Here is a 27,254-nt window from a genome sequence, read left to right on the forward strand (position 1 = left end):
TTTAATACTGAAAAGAAGCATGTTGTTTCTCCTCTGCGCACCTTCCTGCTGAACCCGCCCTCGATTTACCGCTCCGTGCCACGACCACCGCCAGCAGGCTGAGAGTCCCCCCGGCTCGGGGCTCGCCGGGCACGGTGGGGCGCAGGGAGCCCGCACGTCCTGCCGGGGCAGTGAAGGGCGGGCCGGGCCGCGCCTCCCCGCTGCGGACCCTCCTCCGGCGGCGCTGCGGCTGGCGCCAGGCCGCAGGACGGCTCTTCGGCCCGGGAGGCCCCGCCGCAGCCCGGCCTGGCCCGGCCCGGCCCGCAGCAGCGGCGGCAGACCCCCGCCTGCTCCGCCGGAGGAAGTTCGGCCCTCCCCGCTCATTAGCCCGTGACGGGGAGATGGAGGGGGGCAGGCCCGGCTAGCCCAGCCCCCGCCCCTCCTCCCCGCCCCGGTCCCATTCATTCCCAGCCCCTTCCTCTGCGCTCCTTCCCCGGCGCTGCCGGTCCGGCCGCTTCCCCGCCCCACGCCTCGAGCCCGGCAGCGGGAAGGGCCCTTCGCGCCGCAGCCATGGCCGCCGAGGGGGTGGACGAGCGCTCCCCGCTGCTCTCTGCGCCCGGCTCTGGCAATGTCACCCCGACCGCGCCGCCCTATTTGCCGGACAGCAGCCCCCGAGGTAAGGCCGCCGCCCCCGCCGCTGCCCGGCGCCGCCGAGCCGCCGCCCCCGGACCTGTCCCGGGTAGGGGGGTGGCGGGGCGGGGCGGACAGGCCCGGAGGGGCTCGGGGTGGGGGGGGCAGGCCCCTGCGGCCGCGGAGGGGACGCGGTGCCTCCGGCGGGTGACGGCGGCGCGGGGGCTCCCCCGCCTTTGTCGGTGGGGGCGGCGGTGCCGGGGGTGACTGCGGGGCCGGGCTGGGAGCCGCCGGCGCGGGGGAGTCCTCGCCCAGCCACGGTGTGGGGAGGACGAACAGGGGAACAACAGGTAACGCCGGGTCGAGTAGGCCGTGCGCTGTGCTCCGGAGTGAGCTCCCTAAGAGAGAAAAATAAGAAGTAATTGTTTGCAGTGGCAGAACAAGTCCGAGCCGGTCGGCTTATTATAACTCACTGCATGTTGGAGCTTGCAAGGTAATTGTTGGACTTCGGTTTCCCTATTAATTAGGAGCAGGATGAAGTAAAAGATCCTTGACTACCAACAGCCGAACTCGGCGCAGGGAGCAGCTGCAGGGTGGAGGCGAAACGCAGGCGCGAAATGAAGTCTGCAGGTCCCCGTTCCGTCTCCAGTGACCGTCGATGTGCGTTACCCCAGGGAAGCTAGCTGATCAGCAGTCAGTTTTCAGTAGGCAAGGAGCTCTGTGCAGCGTCGTTGTTGAAGTCCAAAACCACTAGGATGTCCTTGCAAACACGTTTCAAGGCCATGACTGGTTTTGGCTTTATTTTTAAAGTAAGTCAGACACTGTAGTTACAGATCCGGAATTGTTGCTTTAACAATATGGTTTTAACTTTGTTTGACGGACTTGGAAAATCATCTTGTTGTTCAATACTGAATATTTCGTAAGTAGGTGAACAAAATTAACTTAGAAAATATAAATCAGGAGGTTTACAAAATATATTAATGAATTCTTTTTTTGCTGGTTAAACCTTATGGAGCAGAAAGCAAGCCGAGGGGTAGAAAGCTGAAGAAATCAAGACTAAGATTAGAGTTAGTTTTACTAGCAGTAGCCTTTAAAACATGAGATAACAGTCCTGATCTCGCAGGCTCCAGTGTGTTGACTCCTTCTTAAGGATTTTAATGTAATTGTATAGTTCTATTATATATATGTAATTAGAATGCTGTGTCTCTGTTTTGAATATTTAAGCCTATGGCAAGCTAGTCCTCTTTGCCTTTATCAAAATGTATTTCAGTTATTGCTGTAGCTGGTGTTGACTGTTGACTTTCATTTGAGTTGCACGAAGGAATATTGGCCTGAAAAACAGCAGTGGGTTCTTTTTCAGTCAAATGGTGTAGGATTGGCATAATCCCTTAAGTTTCATAGTTTAAAAAAAAAATCCAGAAATCCTTAGTTTAAATTCTGTCATTTGACGTTTTAATTCTTAGTAGTCCTTATCCTATACCTATTACTTTCGTGCATGTTTCAGTCTGGTTTTGAAAAGGTCTTTATAGATTTTGAAAGTAATGAAAATGCATCAATCAGATCAGTGGCTCTTTCTTGAACCCAGAGTAAAGCTCATGATCTGGGAATGTGCTGGCCCCCAGATGCTCAGTTCCGTTCGTGGCTGTGTCCTGCTGCCCCTTCAGGCAACCTCTGAGACTCCTTTTCACTCGCTTGGCACCACTGACAGGGCGTGATGCTTGAGATAACAGGCTTGTTCCCAAATATGAGGAGGAACCATAGAGCTCTCTTAAATGTCAGACATCTCTTTGCAAGTTGAGGATCTTGTTTGATTGGTCCGCGAGCGAGCAAGCAAGCAAGCATACTAGGTAGCGCTTGAAAACGGCTCTACGAAACTTACAAAAAGATACCTGCCGAACAAAATTTTGCAGAGCTGTCACATAAAGCAGGTAGCTCTAGTTTCCTTGCTCTGTCAGTTATCCTTAGTGAAAGGATCTATGCAAGCTAAACCTCCTTGTTAGCTAACAGCCAGTCTTTGTCTCTCTCTCTAGCGCAAGTCTAGTTGTGGAGGGAAGAAGTGTTCTCGTGGGGAGATGGGGTTTGCTTCCAAGCCCCTTTCTGCAGAGCTTCCTTGCTTAACATCATTGACTGGCGTGGAGCTGCAGGTGAAGGAGGAAGAAGCCCTTTGCCCTCCAAACTATCACTTGAATGTACGTTAATAGATTTATCCCTGTAATTATCTACTGTGACCAATGTGTCATCCAGAGCTTTAAATTAAGAGAGGCTGTGATTTGAAAGTAGGCTCCTCTTCTCTCGTTGGTCTGCAGCGGAGACCCAGCTGACCCCTCTCCATGTGAGCTGCTGGGTGGTTGGATTCTGGTAATGGCTCAGTGTCTGTTCCTAATGATGGAAGCAAGAAAAATTCTAGATGTGGAGTAGGGCACAGCGTTTAAGAAACTTTTCACATAGACAAAGGGAGGGACCATCAGCTGTGCTCCCTGTAGTAGGGTAGTTATTCAGCGCTTTTTTCTTTTTTTGTGAGGGGATCAGAGGGTTGTTCAGGCTTTCGCAGTTCTTAACTACCAGTCTCTAACATTTTTTCCTCACCCACCCCCTCCTAGGTCAGGATTAAGAACCTTTGATTCGTAAATGTTTGGTTATTTAACAAATAACCAAAACAACCTTATTTCTGTTTGACCTAGGTAAGCTGCAGGTGGTTCCTTGTGGTTTTTGTCCTTCCAAATACCAGGGAAGGAATTTCTAAGATTGAATATGTGGTATCTTCTGCAGCATCTCTATTCTTTGGGGATAAGAAGGGAATCATAGGTTAGTCAGACATACTGCATGGCAGGGCACTCTGCTAATCTTTCTGAGCTAATTACTCTTGGACTTTTTTCTTAAAGAAAAACTGATAACACAGCTGTAAACTTGTATGTCAGCAGCAGGAAATTCAGTATTTATCATTAATTGTGTCTTGAAACTCTTGGTGTGTACCTGACACTTGCCCACCATCCAGTCACATGCAACATGATGACCTTTATGGGCTGTTTTTAGATGTTATAGTTAGCCTGAAATTCAAGGTGTCAAAAAAAATCAAACCAAAATACATATGTTAATGTGCGTTGTAATCTTTTTATTAAGGGGTAATGAGCCGTGAACTCTGAGACAATGCCTTTATGTTCCTTTTCATATCCCCCCCCCCCCCGCCCCCCCCAGTATACTTTTCTTTAAACTTAATTTTGGTGGGTTTGCTGGTTTGTTTTTTGTAGATCCTCCAAATGCACTTTTTCTTTAAGTATGAAGGTTGTGGTGCCAAGATACCTCTGGCTTTCTGCTTCATAGCAAATGTTATTTGCTGCAGCACCACTCTGAAAAGCAGCCATTATTCTCTTGCTATCTGAAATTTGCTGAGCCAGCAGGACAGGAACAGAGAAGCTTCTTACCTGGAAGCTGAGCAGCTCCAGTGTGAGCCTTGAGACGTGGCTGGTGGTGTGTGTAGGTGCTCACACACCTCATTTAACCAACTTTACGAATCTTAAGAGTTGTTTCTTGCAAGTAGGGTATAGGATATTATAAATGTCTAGAGGGGCATAGTTGTCAGTTCTTAAAGTATTCCGGGATTGTGGAAAGCTGAAAGGCTGAGGGGGCTGTATGTCTTTTTTTTTTCTGTTTTATTTTCTAATACCCTTCAATATACTTTTTGCCTTTCCTTAGTACAGCTGCCCGGTGTCTAGCTGATAGAATTGAGAAGTTGCACTTTAAACGGAGAGGGCAAAGCAAAGAAGTTCTGTAACATGATTGTTGCTTTTCAGAAAAGCAGCTTCAAAGCTGGGATTGAACTGCAGAAGTGTCTTGACAGATAATTTGGTCTGCTGGACATGTGTTTTACTGTATGGCTGCCTCTCGTAGCCAGCCAGCGTGTCAGCTGCTCGCTGCAGGAGCAGTTTACAGCTGCTTACGGCCAAACCCCCCTTGCAGCAGCCTTAGCTTTGCCACTTGCAGCTCAGACACTGCTGTTCCCATCATCCAAATCTCGAACCTGGGTTCTGCAGTGATCTAGTAGGCTTGAGATTGTTTCCAGTTGCCAAAATATGTGGGTGTTGGAGCTTTGTTTTGTGTATGTTCTTCTTGTTTGTTAATTTCTTGTAGTATCTCCTGTCTTGCATGTGGCAGTCTTGTTCTGAAAATAGGGTGTCACAGGACTGCAAAAATATTGTTATCCTTAAAAATTGACTGGATGCTGTATTTTCTCAGAATAAAATTCCTCAGGAACAGAAAAATCAGAACACCACTCTCAAGTTACTTGACGTGTTTTAAAGATGTTGGTTTCTACAACTGGTATATCAGAGCTGAAGGTGTGAAGTTCAGTTGCTCAAGTAACAGAGCATCAGTTTGTATGTTGACTTCAGAATTGCATTGGTGCATATAAGTTAATTTTGTTTCTCGTCTGAAATAATTAAAATGTGTAGGATGTGATTCTGAGACCCTCAAGGTGTCCAACTTCCTTCCACTGCTTCTGTGAGTTAAAACCAAGTACAGCTCTGCCTTGTTTGTAGGCCAAATAGCAACGAGAGAGAGCACTGAACAGCAATACTGCTTCAAAGGTTTACAATGATTTTTTGGATCTGAAGGGCAGGCAGGGTTTCTTATATCCCTCCAGCTTATGACATTTGCTTTAAAACAGAGTGAAGGAGGGATGAGTGCTTTCTTACAGGCTTAGATTTAATACTTGGGCTTGTTAGCTCTGACAGCAGTCCATGATTTCCCTCCAGCAGACACTGCTCTGTTCAGCGCTATTTGCAAACTGAAAGTAGGTTGATCTCTCATTGCTTCCTAGAAGATTTTGTTGGCTGCTTGGATGTAATTATGAAATAATTTACTGAAGTCCAAGGCTTATAATTTCAAATTATTAGTGTTAAAGAAAGTTAACTATGAACTACTAAATATGCCCATTCCTTGTTTGCTTACCTCAAGAGCCCTGAACTTGTCAAAGAAATAAAAGCTGGTGCTACTACACACCAAATAATTCTAGTAATAAGCTTGTGAGAGGTTGCTGTATTGGATTGTTTTCATTCCATGGATTCTTCAACCAAGGAGGATCTTGAGCTTTTCCTCCCCAGTTTGTTTGCCATGGGGTCAGAACTGGTGAAGCCGAAACCTGCTCTTCCACAGGGGTCCGAGGCTGCTGTATTCTCCCTTGTGTTAGTGTGTCTTAAGTGACTTAAAACATCCTTGTGCATCACCGTCATGGATCTTGGACAACAGAAATATTTGGAACCCTTAAAAGCAGAAGCTCTGAGTGTTCAGTTCGTCCTTTTTCTTCAAGATAGCATACATTTGCTGTTGCACTCGAAAAAGCAGCACAGTTCATGCCACTTCTCATTCAAGACTTGTTTCCTTAACAGAACTTTTCTGTATTTTTACCTGTAATATTTTATATTATATAATAAATCGTTGACTGTGTTTCAGTTTCTCCAGATATTTGTAAATGCTGGTTATGGCTCTTTTACCTGTCTGTTGTGGGGGGGGTTTGTTGTTGTTTTTGTTTAACTTTTCTTCATAAAGCAGTCTCTGGTAGCTACTAATCTTCAGTGGGTTTGGGCTTTGTTTGGGGGTTTTCCCCCCTGCTTTTCTAAAGAATGTAACAAGTTGTTTTGAAAATAAAGTTGTATAGATCAGCCTTCTCTGTGATCCACTTTTCTGGAGTTATGTGTGGTGTGTTTGTATTGTTGGTATGCTTTATGTACAGCTATGGTTGATGTTTAGGTACACAGAAGTTGTGCGGAAGGGGGGAAAAAATTAGATTTGTCTTATGTTTATACTAATCAGTAACTTTTTTTTTTCTTATTCTCTTTTGTTCTGTTTTCTTCCTGTATTCCCTAGATAGAGACTGCATTTGCTGATAGTGTTTTAGGATCCTCTGTTTGCTTTTCAACTGAGGTTTTGTGGTCTTTTGCAGCAGAGCTCCCTCCTCCGTACACGGCCATTGCCAGTCCCGACGCCAGCGGCGTTCCCGTCATCAACTGCCGCGTGTGCCAGTCACTCATCAATTTGGATGGCAAGCTACACCAACACGTTGTTAAGTGCACAGTCTGCAATGAAGCTACGGTAAAATGGATTTTTAGTCTCTTCTTTTTGTGGGGGGAGGTTGAAGTATGTTGTTGGTCGAATTCATGGCCTCATGAAAGAAGGGTGAGTCCCTCCTGCTGTCCCTGCCCAGCACCTGCCAGCACAGCTGGCTGCTGGTGTGGCTGTTTACTTCTGAGACGGAGGACAAAAGGCAAATATGTTGTTTAAGTAATTATTCTTCTGTAAAGAAGGGTGAAACTTTTGTGATGAAAAGAAATGAAGAATTGAAACAAAATAACTAAACCACACCTCTCCCTGGATGTGTGCTTTCCTCCTGCAGTACTATTCAGTCAATTTGTTAGCTTGCTAACAAACCACAGCAATTTTGAAATGCAGAAATTGTAGGTTATGTTCCAGTGATCATAGACGTTTTTGCTCCTCCTCCCCTTTTCATAATTCAAATCTTCAGGTTTTGGCCTCCTGCTTCTGTTTTTTTTTTTCCTTCCCGCCAGTTTCAGTTTTGGGATCTGATACTGCAGCACTGCACAGCTGCTGGGGACATTTACATGAAAAACACTGGACTGGATTTATTTTATGGAAAGGACTTTTAGTTATTTCCAGTAAACAAGAAACCTTAAATCTGTAGGAAAACTTTTTTTTTCCCTCTGTCCGGGTAAAAGAGAAAGTAGAGAACTTGCCATTAATACTCACTTTCCCTGCCAATGTATAATGTTTCAGGCCAAAGAAAGTATCTTATAGCTTTTGAGGCTGGATTTGCTATATGGAAGGGACCCAGAAACTTGACTTCCAGATTGGAGAAAGATAATTTCAGTGCAGTTTAAAATAAAACAACAGTTCTGCATATTCTCTTAGTGACTGAGAGACAGACTGAAGTCTGTTCACTGTTCAGTACCAGGTATGGAGGCTTTCTTGATGTTCTGAGTGCTTTTTAAAAAATATGCCACTACTTAAGCACACATTTTAAAAAATAACTACACTGAAGTCTTGAATTCTTCATTACTGAAAAATTTTGTTTTTTCCATTAGTGTGCAGAATCTCTTTTTGTTCTAGTGAGGAAATCTGCACTTCCTTCTCTGAGCAAAGAGAGAAAGCTTCCAATGTTGTCTTGACTCTCAAGTTTCCTCTGTAAGAGGAACTTCAATTCTCTGTTAGCAAGAACTTGTCACTGGAGTTGTTCTGCTTTGTCATACTGTTGAGGAAAAATATGAATTGCTATGACTTCTGATGTGTGTTCTCTGGTGTATTTTTTTTTTTCATTGTTTAGCCAATCAAAAACCCTCCTGCAGGGAAGAAGTATGTTAGATGTCAATGTAATTGTCTCCTTATCTGTAAGGACACATCTCGGAAAATAGGATGTCCAAGACCAAACTGGTAAGAATAAAAAACTAAGTGCCTTGAGATAGTTTTCGTTAAAGTAACGGTGCTCTTTGTGTTGAGTATGTAAAACTAAAAGAGATTCAAACCTGAGCCTCTGTACATGGACAGCATTACTGAATTACTGCAGAGACAGGTTGTGGTAGTGTCAATTTTTTTTTTTTTTTTTTTTTTAAGGTTAACTTCAGAAAAGGAAAAAAAAGTCTCACGTGTGCTTCCCATTTTGTCTACATTATAAGGAAAAAAATGGTATAAAGAATAACAGAGAAGAAAATAACTTGTTTCTGGGATTCAACATTCCTAATTTCTTGCAAACTTAATTATTGTAAACACACAGGTTGCTCACTTTGCCTGGTTCAGAGTGGGGACTTGAGAATGAAGAAGGAGAGGGAGCAGTAGGCTGGCGTCAGTCCTGAACTCCCTTCTTTGGTCCACTGAGTGTTCAATCTCTGCTCAACTTTCAACTTTAGTTTGCATGTTTGTTATAACAGGAATAAGCACGATTGCCATCGTGAGCATTGTTACTGTTTGGCCTAGGGTGTTGAAGATCCCACTATGGTAGGAGTAAGTTGATTGTAGGTGGTGCAGTTCTAATAGGAGAAACTGAGATGAAGGCTGGATCTGCAGCTACTTGAATGGAAGCTCTACCATTCCAAGTGCCCAGGTCACCAGTCTGTTGGCTATTCTGGTTTTGAAACATAGTTTGAAACTAATCGAGTGTTTGAGAAAACTTCAAAACATTCTAAAAATTTTCTCAGAGTGAAAAAACTTTGAAAGAGAATGTTGTGAATATGCCCTAAATGGAAGGCTCCAGATTGAAGGGAAGGCATCCAGCATACAATTGTGGTCACAAACGGGGAGGGATGCAGTGCAATTTAAATAATACTTCACTTTAACCTTCACTTTTTTCCATGTCACGAAGTCTGATCCTCATTCTTCTTTGATTAATTTGGGTACTGTCATTTTGGACAGACAAACTGTATAATTAAACTGGAAACACACTGAATATAAAAACACATACTTTTACTGTAAATTGATAGCATTTAGTCAACCTCGGTTGTTTTTGTTCTTTAATGCACTCCATTTGAATGGAATTTTTACTGTACAAATGTGGATAGGCTGCTTATATTGACATGGTTGTCAGTAGTGTGGGAAGGAGGAGTATCTGACTTGGGAGGATGAACTAGGTTATGGAAGAGTCCTTACTCTTTTTACAAGTTGCACATGGGTTTGTACATTCCAGTTCATGGGCTTGCTCAGTCTGAGTATTAAGATCTTGTTTTCCTGAGAAGTGTTTCTGCCGTATGATGGCAAGTCTTTGATCTCTACAGGGTTCTGGCTTGCATGGCTGATCTTACAGTGAAAGAGAATGTTCGCAAAACTGAAAAGGAAAATGCTTTGGAGAGAGACCAAAACTGGGTCCATCATCTGTTTAAAAAGCAGATCGTAGTTTAAAAGTGTAAGATATTCAGTCGTAACTGAGCTAATTGCTTAAAGGCATCGTCCTTCCCTTTTGCTAGCTTAATTACATGTACATCTAATGTTCTTAACACAGTAGACGCATCATTACTCTTGGTCCAGTAATGCTGATCCCAGAAGAGCAGCCAGCTCAGCCTGCCTTGCCAGTCCAACCTGATGGAACTAGAGTGGTATGTGGGCACTGTGGAAATACGTTCCTTGTAAGTAAAGCACCAGATTCTCCTTCTCACCTCACTGTGTTATCACTCAAGCTATTTGTTGTAAGCACTTTTAAGAGGTTATTGTCTCACTCTATGGCATCATTGAGAAGCTAAAGCTTCTTCGATGCTTGTACTGCTATGGCTGTATGGTCTGTATTTGGTTATCTTTACATGCATTTCAAGGAAACTTTTAACCATCTTTCTGTGCATGCATGGATAAAACCCATAGTCTTACTGCTTAGTGATGCGAGAGCAAATGGTGCTGGAAAAGGAAGGTAGGCTTCCTGGTTCTGCTGAGACTCACAGTGATGGTTGTGTTCTGCTGTGGCTAAGAGAGTAGCTTTGCTGCTGCTGTATAGACCCCTGAAATCTGTTTGTTACAGCACTTGGTGTTAACATCTCTGTCAGTTGTTAGAGAACTGGACATTCTTGTTTAGATGTGAGGCTGACAGTTGATCACATTTTTGAAGTATAAGAATACTCTTTTTCAGTTGAACTGTTTGCAGCCTTTTACATGGATAAAGGGCTGCCCTACACAAATTTTGATTTGGGAACAGTCTCTGCAGTACGCAAATAAGTTACTTTTAACTTCATCATCTAGCCCTGCTAGACAGTTTGTCATGTTTGTGAGTTACGGGAAATGACTGAGACAAGTGGTACAGCTGAAGGACCTGCAGAGTCACCAGAGTGGTGAGATGTTCCTGAAATAAAGGATCATAAGATACATAAAGGCCAAAGAATACTCAAATGCATTTTGTGAAAGGAAAAAGGAAGCTTAGGGGATGGCACTGCGTGTGGGCTTGTATCAGCAGTGAGATAAGTGTGTGCTTGTGATGGGCTCTATAATGGAATGGACTTGTGCCTTCAAATCTTTATTTCAGGTTTATGGATCAGTGAGGTGCGCAATAATGGTTTAACTACTATATCAGATGATGAATACAGGGAGCAGGAGATGGCTTTTACACCCCCAGCCCCCCCTTTTTTTTTTTTTAAAGGAAAACTAGTGATTTGACTGAATTTACAAGTAATGTACTATCTGAGAAACCATTAGAGAGATGCTTGAGAAATGCTTTATCTACTAATTCTGCCTATGTATTAAAAATACATAAATATTTCTATTATATATATAAATATTCCTATTATAAACCTTGCAAAAGAGCAGTAGTCTATAACTGGAGATATCTGGAGTGGGTATTCTGTTTGCTTTTTATTTAAATGCAAGTCTATATGTGACCTTAACTAGTAAGAATATCGTATGCAATACAGAATAATGTTGCTAACAGAAAACTACTGATCTATGAAAGAAAAAGGCTGTCTTGAGTACATATTCTAAACCAGGAATCTTTTACTAAAGGTTGCCTTTTCTTTTAGCTTTTTTGGTTTTGTTTTTTTTTTTTCTTTTTCAAATACAGTAGCATGTTACAAACTGTTAAGTACCTGCAGGAACACTGTAGTTTGATACAGAGTCATAATTTAATTTTGTAACGCAATTACGGTTTTTAGCACACTTCAAAACTGCACAGGCAAAAGCACTGCTGTGTAAGAGTTACAGTATTAAGTTTTAATGTGGTCTCTTAACACAAAAGACCATCTCTACTATGATTTTTGGTTTGGGATTTCTTTTGGGGGGAGAGAGTCAGTGTTATGAAGTAAAATTATAATTGCTAAATTATTGGCCCATTTTTTATGGCTTTCATAAGTATGGGGGTTTTATTTATCCCCTATTTACTTTCTATAAGTGCAGCCCGATTTAATTTTGTAGTTTACACTATGAACTTTTTAGGTGAACATAAGGGGAAAACAAGCAAACAAAACCATAAAGGCTGTTTTTTCCCGTAACTACTAGATGATGCCTTAAAAGGCTAAGTTTTTGAATTTGGAATTTGCATGTGATTTCAGAGCTGATGGTTGCTCTTTGGGAGCTGCGTCATTTTGAACTTTGTAGTCTGATCTGCCAGTAAGACCAATTTACCACTTCACAGTACATTGAAAAGAAACCTTCAAAATCACTAGAAATTTGAAGCTTGTATTCTGCTGAGTTATCAAGAAACAAACCATTTTTTTTTTTCCTCACGTTATACAGTCAAGGAGAATCAGGAAAGTTTTTGAGGTTTGAGAGTGAGCAGAGAAGCAAAAAAGTAGAAGTGCTTTAGCCAGCCTGGAAACTCAGCTTCTGTGATGGTGTTTTTTATGAGTCTTTTGATATCTCCACACTGTAAAGCAAATAGGGAATGCTAGATGCATCTCTCAGCAACTCAGTAAGGTATCTCCTTTACTTTACTTGGCAGTTAAAAAATAAATAAAATAGACAAGCAAAACTAGAATCCCTGGAATGAAAAAGCTGAATCGTCAGTTCCTTGTTCTGTCTTCTATTAAGAGTATTAACTTGTTCACCACCTTTCTAAGATTTTTTTTTTTTCCCCTTTTCCCATATAAAAGCGTAAGTATGGGCTGTGCTTTCCCTGCTTCTACACGTGGGGAGTGTTGTTTATAAATTATTAAAAGTGTGCTCCATGCTATGGAGTGCCTTCAAGTTACTGTGTCTCAACTGGGCAGATGACTGAGCACTCAGGTGATACTGCAGCTGAACTATCACTAGTTATTCACATTTTGTTCATCAGATTATCTTTTTCCCTCGGGTAACTGGATAGGAGTCTTTTCTGTGTTAAGGTTTCTGGCAGATTTGCAGTTCAGACAAGTGGAAGAAGTGGTAGAAAATAAAAGGAGGGCAGGATGAGAGTTCAACTGTCTTGCTGAATTGCAATCTGACCTGGTTTGGGCTTTTTTTGAGAGCTGGGCTGTGGCTGAGCCCCTGTTTGTTTCTGCCAGCAGTGAGTCATTCCCTGCCACCCCTCTCCCAGGGGTCTCTGGGAGGATTTGTGGCTGTCAATGACATGCCAGGAGGGGTGTCCCTGTCCCCCCTGCCATCCTCCTGCAGTCACAGAGACCCGTGAGGACAAACAGCCAGGACCTGGCTGTATGAGCACCAGCTGTGGGCTGAGTGCTGCGGTTTGTCAGTTGTGCTCTGTCAACTCTATTTTTTGTAAAACTAATCAAATATGAGCAGTATTTCTTCTAAAATTATTGAATAGAAAACCCTTTAAATTCTTTAGAAAACTAGTAAATGTTTTCATCTGTGGAAGTATTTTTTTGCTTTCCCAAAGGACCTGGGAGAAGCAGAGGGGAAGCTTTTTTTAGCAGAAGTGCAGCTGTATGTACAGAGGTGCATGTATGACTTTTTTGGTTTTTGTTTGTTGTTTTTTTTTCCTCTGTCTTGTCTTGAATGCATTGAGAACTATTGTAGGCTTAAGAAGAAAGCTTGATATATTTTTCTAGCAATTCCCTTGGTGCGTGTCGGGTTTTGTCCATAGTTGAGACATTTAAGAGCTCTCTGAAATCCTCATCTGTGTTTCAGTACATCTAACCAGGGATTTGACTATTGTTTATTGTAGTGTTTCAATGGGAAAAACACAGTTTGTCTTGTCAACAGTGCTAAATTTCATGTAATCGTAACCTCAAGTTTTCTTAACAAGAAGAAACAACATTAGGGTACTTAAAAGCACTCTGAAGTATGAGTAAGAATACCAGCTTAAAACATGATTTAAACTACTTGTTGAACCCACCAGAACTCCAAGAATTAGAATGTGGGTGAAAATTACCTCTCCCTACTGTGCTAATGTGATCTGAATTCTTGTAGTTTGAAGGTCTTGTTGCATTTTTTTGTGTGTGTGCAATTATTTCCAATGTGTACAGAAGGCATCATAACAGCGTTCCTCCTATTTCCAGGTAACTCTCAATGAAAACAGATAATGTTTTTTTCCATCAAAATTTGGAGCTCAGATGGGTTTGAATTTTATCCATCAATAATTAACAGCTAATAATTGGAAGTCATTCAATAAAACCCTAGAAAGATCATTAATGAGTAACTCCAGAAATCAGGTTGCCTGCCCTGGAATAAAACTAATGTACAGGAGTGAAGTTGAATTACAAATACATAAAATGTAAGTCCAGGATTTAGATTTGCTTCTGTTTCTGGAATTGCAGTGTATAAAGCTGAAAAGACAGCTCTGAAGAAGCCTGTCTACATCCCTGGTGCTGACAACTGCACCTTAGCCCACTTTTCCTGTGTAGAATTAAGTGAAACTGAGTGGTTTTTGTCAGAGATGCAGGCAAGTAGCTAACTTGTTCCTCTGGTAGGAATGTGGAAGTAGAAATAATGCTCCTAAAGCCCATTGTTCAGGTGGGGAGTGCCAACAGAAGCTTTCACTTTATTAAGGGATAAAATACAACTCTGCTAAATTAGTTTAACCAAGTCTTTGTAAACAAATAAATTTAAAGAACAAATATGTAACTGGTAGTGTATTATAACTGGACACTTCAGAACCAGGCAAACAATAGTGGATTTCTTCTTAGTGGGGAATTAGCCCCATTAGAAGTAAAAAAAAATGAGGAAGACTTTTGAGAGGCAGGAAAATGCACTCTAAATACTACAGATCAGAACCTTGCTCACAGCAAAACTTGCCTGTACTGGCAAGGCATTACAAGCCACATCCTCCTCCTTTGCACATAAGATCATAAATTCATTCATGACATTTAAATGGTGCTGTGCTGTATGCAGATTCTGCTTTCCCTGCAAGGATGGGCTCTGATTTTGATCAGTGTTTGTAGCAGTTAGAACAACACGGCTAGATTCAGTAGGCTTCTGATTTCTCACAGAGATAAGGGAGATCCAAGCGGAGGCATCGGTGCTCTGTGGTGTAGCTTCTTCTGTGATAGCAATTTGCAGTGTGACTTTTGCATAAATTAAGAGGCAAGGGGAGAGGGGTATTAATTTAATGTGCTAACTACCTCCAGTTGGGAAAGGCAGCAGAGAAGAGCTGCAGTTGCAGTAGAACTACTTTCAGAGCAAAGAAAAATAGTCTTATCCTATAGTTGGAAAATGCTTGTTTAATACTTGTATTATCGCAGAGTCAAATCTAACAAAAACTGCTGGTTTTAAACAAGTGTCTGACTGTGTAACTTCCGGGTCAGGTATTTCAAGGTATTCTCTTTACTGAGGCTGCTTCCCATGCAGGTTTTAGTCAGTGCATGGAAGGTTGTGACCGTAGCATCTATGGGTTTATATACTGCCTTTTTAAAATGTCATAAAAGTAGTTGATAATGTTCTCTATTGATATAAAACCTATATTTTATAAAGTAGATGTCTTTATTTTTTAACCTTTCTGTGAACACTTAACTCTGTTTTCATGAGCGATGGAAGGATTGGGAAAAGATGGGAAAATGTATCTATCTGTAATTGTGCCAAGGAAAACACATTTATTTTGATTCAGGGTACGTTCATAGTTATGGAAGTAAGAGAAAAAAACTTTATTAATGTTACCATGTTGCCCGCACTCTGCTTGTGGATGAAACCACATTACGTCAAGCGAATCTAGTAATACTAAGGCAAAGCATGGGAAATGTTCACATGGAAATCCCAATCCTGTGTTGCCACTGACAAAAGGGCATCCCGTTTACGGAAGAAAGCAAGAAACATGTCAAAGAAAGCCTGAGAAGCAGAATGTTTTCACAGTGACATTTAGCATGGTACAACAAACATTTTCTCATGCCAGTTTTTCAACCTTTTTATTTTTTTCTTTTTACAGTGGATGGAACTGAGATTTAACACACTAGCAAAGTGCCCACACTGCAAAAAAATGTAAGTTCTCTGAAAGCAAGGGAAGTATATTTTGAGATAAGTTGCCAGTGTTTCTTCCATGAAAGTCTTTGGAGTAAAACATGTCTACCATGCTGATTATTTTGCTGTGCTCATCTGAACTTGAAGGCTAAAGAGCATGTTATGTGCACATGAATTCTCCATTCTTCATGCACAAATCAGTAGCTTTGACAAATAAACATGCAGTTATTAAAATGCTCTCTCTGAATTGCTAGAGGCAAAAATAAGCTGCTAACAATAGGCAGGTATGAGTTGCTAAAATTAAAAACTTACGTCCTTGAAATTTTACTACTTTCAATCAGATGCAATGTTTAAATGTAGAATGTGAATTGCCGTATTGTCGAAGGAAGAAATAATTTTGTCTTAGTTTGAAAGAGGTTTTACTGATTTAATACACTCAACAACTGACTTGTTTAGCATCTTAATAAACAAGGTAGTACATTATTAATTACTGTGGAATAACTTGTCTACTCATTTGCTCTTCAATAAGAAGGAGAAAAATTAGAATACAAGAGCTGTAAGATGGTTTCATGTTTTGGTTTTTGTTTGGGACTTTTTTTTTTGAGTGTTTGGCCTTTCTTATCTGAGGTTGGGAATACTTAGTTTGAAGTGCTGTTAAAAGCTACGTAACTAACATACCTTAAATTTGTATGGAATGTCAACCACAAGGTGTGAAATAAGACTTACTTCAGAGACTTTTGTGTCCTGCTGATTTATTTGAATATTTTTCTTCCTTTGATAGTCAAGTGCTACTCTTAGTTAAAGGAGCAAATGTGTTTTTTGTTGGGAATGGAGAACCACAGCTGTGTTGCACGTTGTAGGAAAACTGGCAAGTCCTTTAGGAAGCAGAAGGCTTAGAATAAATGTATGGTAGATGTTGGCATGGCCTGGCCTTCAGCAGTGATTGAAATCTATTACTGGAGTATGTGATAGACAAGTCATTTCTAGTGATAATGTTTAACCTCAGGAGTGTAACCGATCCGCTGTGGACTAGTGGATGTTCTAGTTTGCTCAGGTCTTGGTGACATGTTGCTTTGTAAGTTGTTGTTGTGTTTTTGTTTTGGTTTGGTTTTTTAGTGACTGGAATTGCATTCAGTCTTTTCAGTCCTGGGGGGAGGGGTTGGTGTCTTGTGGTTTGATTTGTTTTTAAACTAATTGCAATTACGTTTTATATTTTATCATGTCATGCTTGATAGCTGACCTCTGCTTTTTTCTTTACTCTCCTTAGGTACAAAATTATTTGCTGTTTAACCTTAAAAAACCAAAACAAAAAAAACACAAACCCAACAGTAGCAACAACAAATAAAACACTCTAAGCAACAGTCCAAAACTCACTGGCATGTGATCTTTTGGTCTGTCTTCTTTTGACCTGTGTTGCTTGTCTTTGAAAATACAGCTGGAGCCCAAAGATTTCTTAGTATTTTTGTTTTCTAAAGTGGAAAGCATGCTATCCGTAGGTAATGAAACCAGAGCATCACTGCAGTGCAATTTGTGAAAATTACAGCTTTTGTGGCAACTGAGTTGCAGAATACAAAACAAATTTTAACAAACAGGCATTTTTGTCCTTGGGCTGAGGATGCAAACTATGGAATACTGTAATTTAGCTTTGAATTAGTTGCTTGGTGTCTTCCCACGTTTGGGATGCGATGGTCAGGAGTTTTGCACTTCCAGCAGCATAAACATTTCTAATGCATGGATTTAGGGCACAGCATGGGTGAGGCAGAGCTTTGAATCGTGATGATGGAATAAACAGCTGCAGTGACCTGCTGCTTTCTGTCAGCCCTTTGTCGTCCCACCTGTAGCCAAGTGGTCAGAAGGGAATGTGGGGTTCTTTATTTCAGCCAATTAATGCAAAACTTCTTTCATTAGTAGCTGACTAGTCACATGCAAAACTAGTCATTCCTTCTGTTGACTCAGTTGATGATTGTCACTGAAAAAAAAGGATAGTGAGGCAAAAGGCACCTTGAATTGCTGCTACAGTAGGCTTTTCAAGAAGACATCTGAGGAGACTTTTAGATTCTCAAATAATTGTCATTATTTTATTTCAAACATTTTTACAAGTGCGGCCAATCTCTGCAAATGGCTTGTTTGTGACCGCCAGTTTGGTTGATGGAGACGAGAATGCCTTGTAAAACTGCAGGGAAAGTTAGGAGCTATTACGCAAAAAGGTCAATAACGAAACAATGTCCAGGGAAAATAAAGTGATTGTACCTCAAAGTTCATAAACAAAGGAACCTTTCATATCTGGAGGTTGGGGGAAACAAGATCTTGGTTTTCTTGTTTGTTTTCAATCCCATCTACCTGCTACCATTGGGGTCATAAATTTATTATTTTGCAACATACATATTGTGCGTGTTTCTCATCTTCCCCTCCTGCCCCAAGAGTCATTTTTAAAAAAAATAACTTGGGAAATATAGGAAACTAGTTGTCATGCAGAGAATGAAGTCACTTATTTGGTAAATGACCAGATCTCTTTGGAAATGGGCTACAAACCTGGCCATGGCAGTACAGGTATAAAGTGTTTGCAGAAGCCCTGCTGATGGGTAGTTGTCCTGCCTAACACAGGCCCTTAGTTGCATGTTACCTACTGCATTGGGACAACAAATGTAGCTAATGAGGAAATTGTTGCAATAAAGTTTTATTTAGGGCAACAAAGCTGGTGAGGGGTCTGGAGCACAAGTCTTACAAGGAGTGGCTGAGAGAACTGGGGCTGTTTAGCCTGGAGAAAAGGAGGCTGAGACCTTACCACTCTCTACAACTACCTGAAAGGAGGTTGTAGCATGGAGGGTGTTGGTCTCTTCTCCCAAGTAGCAAGTGATAGGACAGGAGGAAATGCCCTCAAGTTGTGCCAGGGGAGGTTTAGATTGGATATCAGGAAAATTTTCTTCACAGAAAGGGATGTCAGGCATTGGAACAGGCTGCCCAGGGAAGCAGTGGAGTCATCATCTCTGGAGGTGTTTAAAAGGTGTTTAGATGAGGTTCGTAGGGACACGGTTTAGTGCCAGAGTTAGGTGATGATTGGACTCTATGATCTTGAAGGTCTCTTCCAACCAAAATGATTCTATGATGCTATGATTTTATAGTGTAGAGGATGACACCAGGGAATGAGGGAGAAACTGTTTCTTTTACTGTTTCAGTGTTCTTTTGTGTTACAAAATACTAGATGTTTATCAGCCTGTTTCCCAAAAGAGTGAGCAGTTTAAGGAAGGCTTCTGGTATTTTTCTCATTTAATGATGGAGTAGCAGCAGGAACTGTTTTTTGTCTGCTGCTCTCTTTCCCTAATTATTTATTAAAACATTTAAAAGGTTGAGGATCATGACTTGATTTACTAGAAAGGAAATTGAATGGTACAAGGTTTTACTTCAGGGTGCCAAATGTCTTTTTTCTTTTTCTTCAGAACCTACTTATTTTTCTTTTTAAGGCCTGACATAATGATGAACCCTAATGAATTTATAACATTTTTTTGTACCATAAAGTCTGCAGGACCTTCAGGAAAGAGAGAGATGTTGGAACCCCAGCATTACTGTGGAGGTTCGATTCACCAGTGCATTTCACCTTCAAAATACTGGCATTTTGATCTTCGTCTTAAAAATTTATCCAAAAGTGTGTCTGAAATTCTGGCAATAATTCCTATTATTTGGTACAGAAGAGACACTGAATTATTTCTTGTGCTACTCCTGTAATAGCCTATGTCCCTTGTGCTGGTTTTCCCTTCTTCTAATTACTACCTGATGCTAAATTGGCTTTGATGTCTTTTATATCTGCTGCCACTGCCCAAAGGTCTGGCAGGTGCTTTTCCTTCTTTAGCAGCAGCTCAGAAAGAAGGAATTGCTGCCTTTGGGATGTTGAGTTCACCCTCATCAGTCCCACAATGGAAATAGCTACTTCTGTGATTTAAAAATGTTCTTTTGATCCCAGTTTTAATATTTCTGAATGTGCTTGTCAGAGTTGCTGCAGTTGGTAGGTTTTGGGGCAGGGTTTTAACTTTCTTTATTCAAAGTTAATTTGGGTTTTTAATGTGCAGTTTGGGGTGGGTAGAGGGAAACCTCACTATTTAGAGTGGCCCAGTGGCTAATATCATTGTTAGGAGATGAAAAATAAATCAAGATTTATTTGGATTGCTAAATATTCTCAGGTCTGTTACGTGACCATTGAAACTTAATATATTTATTTCAGGATTGCTTTCTGTGGAAAGAAAAAGGCAGTTAAATTAAGACATTATTTACATTTCCTTTTTTGCGGTGTATGAGGTGATGGTTTTTCCCCAGCCTTTCTGACTGGATAGAAGGGGACAGAGCTTGAGAGAAATATGGATGGAAAATATACATGCCATCTGCAATATTATGATTACAAAAACAAGATCATAAGTCAGACAGCTCTGACAGTGAAGGTCTCTTTCCCAAAATGAACTTTGTCTCTGTGTGAAATACACAGTGCAGTAAATATCATGTGTGTTTTAGGTGTATTGAACATGACATTTCTATTGGCTTATCTTAAGGTATCCAGCTCTGTAATCGAATTAACTTTCGGAGTACAGAGCCAGGAAATCCTGCAAATGAGGGAACCTAAGGGCAGTTTGGCAAGCTCAGTGCTCAGTAGTTCAGCTTTTGGAGACATCTCCTCCCTGTTCCCTTTTATAAAACTTCTGTTTGGTTTGGCGTGCGTTTGGCTGGTTTTTTCCACGTGTATCTTGTTATCAGAGATACCACTCTTAGAGAGTGGCTGTAGAAGTATGTAGGGGTGGCTTTAGAGGAGTGTGTGGGAGTGGCTGGTGTGAGAGGGTGGTAAGATATGATTATTTCCCCCACTGGGAATTCTCCCATGCTAATCATATCCCCCCAGTCCCTCAATCCCATCCCAAATGTGTATGGTGAGGCTTTTGATAAGAAGTAATTTCCCCAGGGAAGGTAACGATCAGGGCAGTTTGGGGACTTTCCTCTTCTGGAAATGTCTAACAGGTGGCTTTTGAGCGGTTGCTGTGTTCAACCCTTGCCTTGCAAGGTGAAGCTCAGAGTGTGCATGTTAGCTTCAGGTCTGTGGCTTGTTTTTTTTTTTTTTTTCTTGGAGAATTTTAGAAATTCCTTGTAACGAAGTAATATTGGAGTAAAGCTGCTTAAACCAATCTATTTGAAGGCTTTCTGAGATGAATGCTTAAAAAATTCTAGTCACATGCTAAGCATATGAGGCCTTACTATGTGGTTGATTAACTGCAGCCAGAAATTTAGTCAGTCATATGACAGATGTGGTACTTCAGTAGTTCAGCAGTGCTTTCTTTTACATATATTTGTCTTGAATATGTTGAACTATCATGAGATGAAAATTATTTTCCCTTGCATTTTTGAACAACAAGCAACCCAGTATTTCCAAGGGTGTGTTGATCTCCCAGGATGGGATGAAGTTGGCTAATGACAGCAGGCTTCAGGATGCTTCCAAAATACCTCTATGATAGATGGTACATGTTTTATGAAGGCATCTCTGCATCTCTCGTCCTTTCAATTGACCTGCATGTTCACTGTGTTTCAATGGAATTAAATCATGTTCCTGTCTTCATTAGTAGAGCTGTATGTGATTGCAAATGTGTGACTCAAGATGTATTTGCTAAACAACACTGAGCTTCTGGAATATTTTTTCTAACCTGTAGTAAATAATGTATGGCTTTATTTGCATTTTATATTGTGTTTGACTGAAGCACTGTAATAGCTTAATGCAGCTGGTAGAAACAAAGCTGCCTGTCTTGGAGTTCCTAGTCTACGTGATGAGTGACAGAATTTCCATGAGATCTATTTACCTTGGTTGTCAGCAATGATTTGTGCAGCTCATGTAACTTGTGGTACAACTCAAAAAGAAAGTAAAGAGAACTTGTCACGTTTCTGAAGTTACTAAAACTGACGTAAATGTGTCTAAAGAATTTCAATCTTTGGAAATGCTGAACACAAAAAATTTTTTGTGTTTGTGACTAAAAGTTTGTTTTTATCTTCAAGAAATTGGGTAAGAGTTTATCCACTCAACAGTATTGAGCAAACTATTTCAGGAAATAGTTGGTGCAGGTTATTACTGGTAATGAGATTTTAGGGATGGTAGAACTGATTTCCTGTTACGTAGATGCATTAAATGCATTATTAGATGTATCAAAGCTATGTATTGATGTATTAAAAGTCCAAAGGGTGTCTTACAACCTACACTGAAGTTGCAAAGCAAGCTTAGGTTTTGCAGTCCAAAGGTTATTTGAGATACTGATCTGGGTGCACTGTGGATATGGGAGGCAGACAGGTTCGAACTGTAGGTGTGGCACCTCTCTCTTGGCTGTAAGCATCTAGATTTTTAGACACTGAATAAGCTTTACCAGTAGTTCCCCTTTAAATAAAACGTGGACTGTGTCTCTTACTGCTGTAGACTTTACCTACAGCTATATAAACTTAAGATGGTGTATGTATATTGCCATTCTCTTCCCCGCCCCCCATTCAGATTGCACAGTTACTATTTATGTAGAGAGCTTTTTTTGTTGTGGGGCTTTTTGTTAGTTAATTTAAAATACCATTTATTTTCTAACAGTTCTTCTGTTGGAAGTGCACTGCCACGGAGACGCTGCTGTGCATATATTACAATTGGAATGATATGCATCTTCATTGGAGTTGGATTAACTGTGAGTGATATACTATGATATACTTGCAACTGTGTGCAGGGGTGTGCGCATACAAAGGAGATTCCTGGGTTGTCCAGCTCTTCTTTCACCAGCATTTGAGCAAAACCTCCTAAGTTTGTGTGGTTTTTGTGATCTCTGTTAAAGCCATGGACTTTACCGTCTGAGTTAACCAAAAAAATGAAATGTTCCTAAAAAAAAAAAAAAAGTTCTTGCACTTTGCTCTTCCTAATGTTAACTTTGACTCTTCATCTCTGTAAAAACTTCAGTTTTATGAAAAATGGTTTTCACTGTAGAATTTTGGAACATCTGGCTTTTGCTAGAGCTCTCAAAACTTCCAGGTTTCCAGAAATACGTATTGCTGTATAGCCAGGAATGTGAGTTCCACTGCAGGGAGTGAATGGGATTCCAAAAGTTAGAAACATGTATACACATTTGTAATTTGTACAAGGTATAAGGAGTAAAACGTGGTAATAAGCTATTTACAAATTAAGAGACACATGTAGTTTTCTGAGCAATAGGGTAACAACCACCTGGCTTGTTTTGCTTTGAAGTATGTGGTAGTGGTTACTGGAGCCACCTTTATACCCAGCAGTTCCAGAAGAGCACGTATGAGGAAATACCTGCAGTTGAATTCATATATGTGATTCTCATTATACCTCTAACTTGCGTGATAACCAGAATAATTTTAATGTGTGAGCTTGAATAAGTTATGAAGGATTTTCCAGTTTTCCTAATAAAATCAGTGACAGCCAGAAATAAAAACGGACTTTTTTTTTTTTTAAACAACCTTACCAAGTTTGAAAATGATGATTATGTTTCACCATGGGTGTGCCCAGAGGTTTTCGTAGCCTCCATCTTTGGAGCTTTTTGGAACCCCGCTGAGTTAAAACCCTGAGCAACCTGGTGTGACCTTAGAGTTGACCCTGCTTTGATCAGGAAAGTAGCACTAGAGACCTCCTGATGTCCCTTCCCAGCTCAATTATCCTATGATTGTGTAAAATCAAACTAATAAAATATTTGAGTAAAAGATGCCAAAATGCTTCCCTTGAATGTGATTTGCTCTTCCTTGAAAAGCAGATAGTTCTGTATGACGCTTTTGTTTTCTCTTTTTAGGTTGGTACACAGGATTTCGCCAGGCGATTTCATGCAACGTATGTTTCCTGGGCTATTGCTTATCTCTTAGGTTTAATCTGCCTCATTCGAGCCTGCTACTGGGGAGCCATTAAAGTCAGTTATCCGGAGCACAGTTTTGCATAGAGAAATTGTTAGATTATTGCAGATGAACATCTAGTAATTCTGGATATGACATCTTGGACACTTTTAAAACCTTTCCTGTAAGGATTCCATTCTGTTCAAAGTAGTTTTAAGACTGGGGGTCTCCAAGAACAAATGTTCATTGCACTACATAATATGCAAATAGTTTGTTTTGCTGCTAGATTCCCGAGCTCTGAATACTAAAGCTGTGTTTACATGTTCATAACTCTGTCTTTATAGGTGTTGAATTTTATTTCAACAGACAGTATTAAGTTTTACATTTCTTTTGTTATGTTAAAATCAGTCTGCCATTTTTGTAGATGATCAGTAAGAATTCAAAAGCAAGAGTGTTTATAAGTGTTTCTACAGTAGCTTCACATTTGTACTTAACATTTTAACTAAAATTATATTAAAGTGGCTTGCTTTAAAACCTAAGCAATAAGCATTTTGCTTGAACTGCTTACTGTATCTTTTGCCCAAGATCATAGTGACCTTATTCAGGAAATGACAAGGATGAGTGTACTTTAAGAGACTGACACTGTTGCTAGAGAGACATTTGTAAACACTGTACGCTTTGAGATTTTTCAAGTAGAGAGATGCTGTTTTGGTAGTCCAATTAAATTTCCATTTATCCAGGATGGGATTTCAGTTAGGATAAATGCTTTCTTCTCAAGGATCCTGGGACTTCGGTGTTTGGTTTTGTTTTGTTTTTACTGGCAAATCACGACAGCCATGCTCGGATTATGGAACTTAACTCCGGTTATTCGTACAAGTTCCTTTACAGGGTCTAAGGGAAGTATTTCATATGACTTGTTCCGTAATACTTCAGTGTCACATAGGTGACAATAAGGTGGTGATGGGCTGCCTCCTACTTTCCTCTGATCATGTCAGATTTTCCCTGTTTGGGAGAGTTGCGCACTGGTCACTGCAAAGGGAGACACTGTAAATTCACGTTAACTGCTGTAATAAGAAATGAGTAAACTATTACTTGGACCATTCCATTAAAATACATCTGGTTGATTTAGCACTGACTTGCCAAGAGAATACGGAAACAGAAAGCTTTTTCTAATGATGTATTCACAAAGGATTGAGGGACCAGTTCTTGCACTGCCCATATTCATAGTTTTAAACAAGTTTTTGCTAAATTCAGAAGGAATGTCCCGAGTAATTTAGATGACTGTAGTAATTTAGATAATGGGGTCAGATGGGTAAATTAATGTGGATGTTTCAGGGATACATGTAATTTAAATTATCTATGTTCCTGCTAGGACAAAATGATACTCAGATAAGGATTTTGGAGCACAATAAATGTAAATGATCAAACTGTAAATGATCTGTCTTTGTATGATGCTAAATGTATAAAAGCAGTAGCTCAGGATGACAATGTACCTTTTACAAATGAACTAATAAAGAAATAAAGATTATTATTCAAACTTAATACATTTTGTTATTTATCTATAAATAAAAAATACACAAATGGAAGAATTTCTAGTATGAAACAGGAACAACAAAGGTATTATGCAGCAGAGGTGAACTCTGTCTTTTTGCCAAATGGCAGCCTCAGGAATATAAGAGAGCAAGAACAAATGGCTGTTTTCTTGGTGTTTTGGGAAGAATGAGGAAGTAAATAAGGGATGAGACCACTGTTGGGATTATGTGTTTTTAGTCAATGGCTTATTGAGGGAATACAGTAATATACTCTCTTCTTTTCCTAATGCTCTTTACATCCCTTTACTGTATGGATTTGCTGTGCTCCTTTGCATTTTTAACCTTGAAATACTCTTTCCAGTTGTCTTGTATTTCAAAATACTGCCTGCTCTCCACATCCTGAAATGAAATAGGCTGGGGCTGTACAGAAAATCATCCACTGCTTCAGTGAGAGTGGGAGGAAGCCCAGGTACAATGTTCTACTCATGAATCGAAGGGAGCTGTACATTTTTTCTCTTGCATTAGGTTGTATTTTATTTCCTATCTTGTGCTTCTTCTCAGCATTTCTGAGCAGAAGGGAAGATGTGTGGACAAAATAATTTATTTTTGTGTGGATCAGGATAAAAGCATGATACTTGCTATGGCTTTCTTTTGCAAAGTGGACCATTGTAGTTATTTCTATAAAATACAAAATGTGTTGTGTCATGCCATTTCAACCACCTCTGAGGACATGAGAATCATGATATTTAAACCATGTAAGAAAATTAAGGGTGGAATCTGCAGGGCCTCTACCAGTGGCTGGAATAGATTGGGCTGTTTGTGGAGCCGGCTTGTTTGCAGTCACGATGTTGTGTGCTGGATGACATCTCAATCCATTAAACTTCTCCAACCTTTAAGTTAAAAAAAAAATCCTGTCCTGTGCATACTGGCCACTAGAAGAACTTTCAGCTTTTATAATCACTCATTTCTTCCATTGACTTTTAATAGGCTTTTCATCGATGTATTATTTTTGTGTTAGATGGCAGAAGGAGCCATCCGAATTCACAGTGAAGGGCTTCTGTGCTTTCAGGTTTTATCTTCCCCCTTTCCTACTCTCCTTCCACTCCTTCTCACCAAAGAGTTTTTATATAAACTCAGTGTTGTTGACTAGGAAACACTCCAGACCTCAAACTGTGTTTTGTTTATTAATTATGAATCAACTGATGAGTGAGTGTTTTACTGGTTTTGTTTGTAGCCCTCATACTTGTGGATATGTTGTCTTTTAAAATAAAAACTAGAGGGTAGTGTTTCTGAAAATTAGATAACCAGATGTTTGTCACAAGTAGCGTGTTGTAGGAATCTAGAGGTTTTAAATCAACCTGATAAGAAATTTACCATAAAGTGCTTAGAGAAGATGCTGAAGCAACTTTGGAGCCATTAGTGGTTATTGCTGAGAAACGGATGATTAGTAAATTTGCGTTTTCCTGGTCTTTCAAACAGTGTATGTCTTTACAAACAGAGGGAAAGCCAGGGCAGCAGCTTAGTATCAAGTGCTAGGAAATCCCTGTAACTAACTATAAGGACTTGAATAATAAATAGGTGGCTTTCAGCAGAGATTGATCTAACATGACAAACTATCTAACTGCCATTTCTGACAGGGCAAAAATACTGCACTGAATGCAAAATGCCCTCTAAAAATATCTGTGAAATATTCTTCCAAGCAAGACTGAGAAACACATCAGTAAAATTATTCAAAGGTAGTGGTTATCAGACTGGGAGGATGTGGCAAATACATGCCAGCTATTTTGAAATATTTAATATTTTTGTAAAGTAACTGTGCTGTTCACTTAATCAATTTCACTCCTAGCGGATAAAAACTCTGAGCAAGCTGAGCGCCTGGTTTAAGTTAACTGGTCCTGGTTTCCTACTTATTTTCCTTTTGTGATTCAGTTTTGCAATGACAGGGACTGAGCCTCCCTTTCAAAAGATTTGTTGTGGAGAAATAGATCAGTGAGTATCACAAGTACCTGCAACACGAAATTCTAATAGTAACAATTAGTATACTGTGTGGTGCTCAAAAGCTGGACTCTCATTGTATTAAACCCCTTTTCATACCAAAGCTTGTTTTCTTCGTAATGGAGTTATAAAACATGTGTCTCAGTAGCCATATAGATTGAAATGTCCCCATTCCTCTGCCTTCTATCCCTGTAGCACAGCTCGGCAGCAGAGCTGTACTGGAGGAGACCAGGAGGGGAAAAAGCCCCCTTGAAATAAAAGTTTCTCATCAATTCAGGTTTCTTCAGTGATTTTATTGGCACGGTTGCTGTGCAGCAGGTAAAGGAACAAAAGTTCATGAAGGAGAGAGGAGAGAGGAACTTAATCCGATTTATTTGCAAGAATTTGTTATGGTTATTTGAGCCAACAAGAAAAGAATATCCAGGCTCAGTTTCCTACAGCTTTAACCACAAAAGGGCTTTTACTTTAGAACAATGAAGCTACTTG

At 40.3% G+C, this 27,254-nt stretch overlaps 1 protein-coding gene across 2 annotated transcripts; it reads left to right on the top strand.

Moving 5' to 3' along the window:
• Window positions 1-239: 239 nt before the first annotated feature.
• On the top strand, window positions 240-24,783 carry PIP4P2 (phosphatidylinositol-4,5-bisphosphate 4-phosphatase 2). Of its 2 annotated transcripts, none has more exons than XM_071803955.1 (7): window positions 240-655; window positions 6,551-6,696; window positions 7,943-8,049; window positions 9,608-9,731; window positions 15,377-15,429; window positions 22,001-22,091; window positions 23,205-24,783. In XM_071803955.1, exons 1-7 carry the CDS (start codon window positions 550-552, stop codon window positions 23,346-23,348), a joined length of 771 nt encoding a protein of 256 aa, XP_071660056.1. In that variant the 5' UTR covers window positions 240-549; the 3' UTR covers window positions 23,349-24,783. The 2 variants fall into 2 exon arrangements, with proteins under 2 accessions (XP_071660056.1, XP_065688800.1); XM_065832728.2 differs by having other exon boundaries at window positions 252-655; window positions 6,548-6,696.
• The last annotated feature ends 2,471 nt before the right edge of the window (window positions 24,784-27,254 follow it).

The sequence above is a fragment of the Patagioenas fasciata genome, chromosome 2 (assembly GCF_037038585.1).
Source record: "Patagioenas fasciata isolate bPatFas1 chromosome 2, bPatFas1.hap1, whole genome shotgun sequence".
Lineage (NCBI taxonomy): Eukaryota > Metazoa > Chordata > Aves > Columbiformes > Columbidae > Patagioenas > Patagioenas fasciata.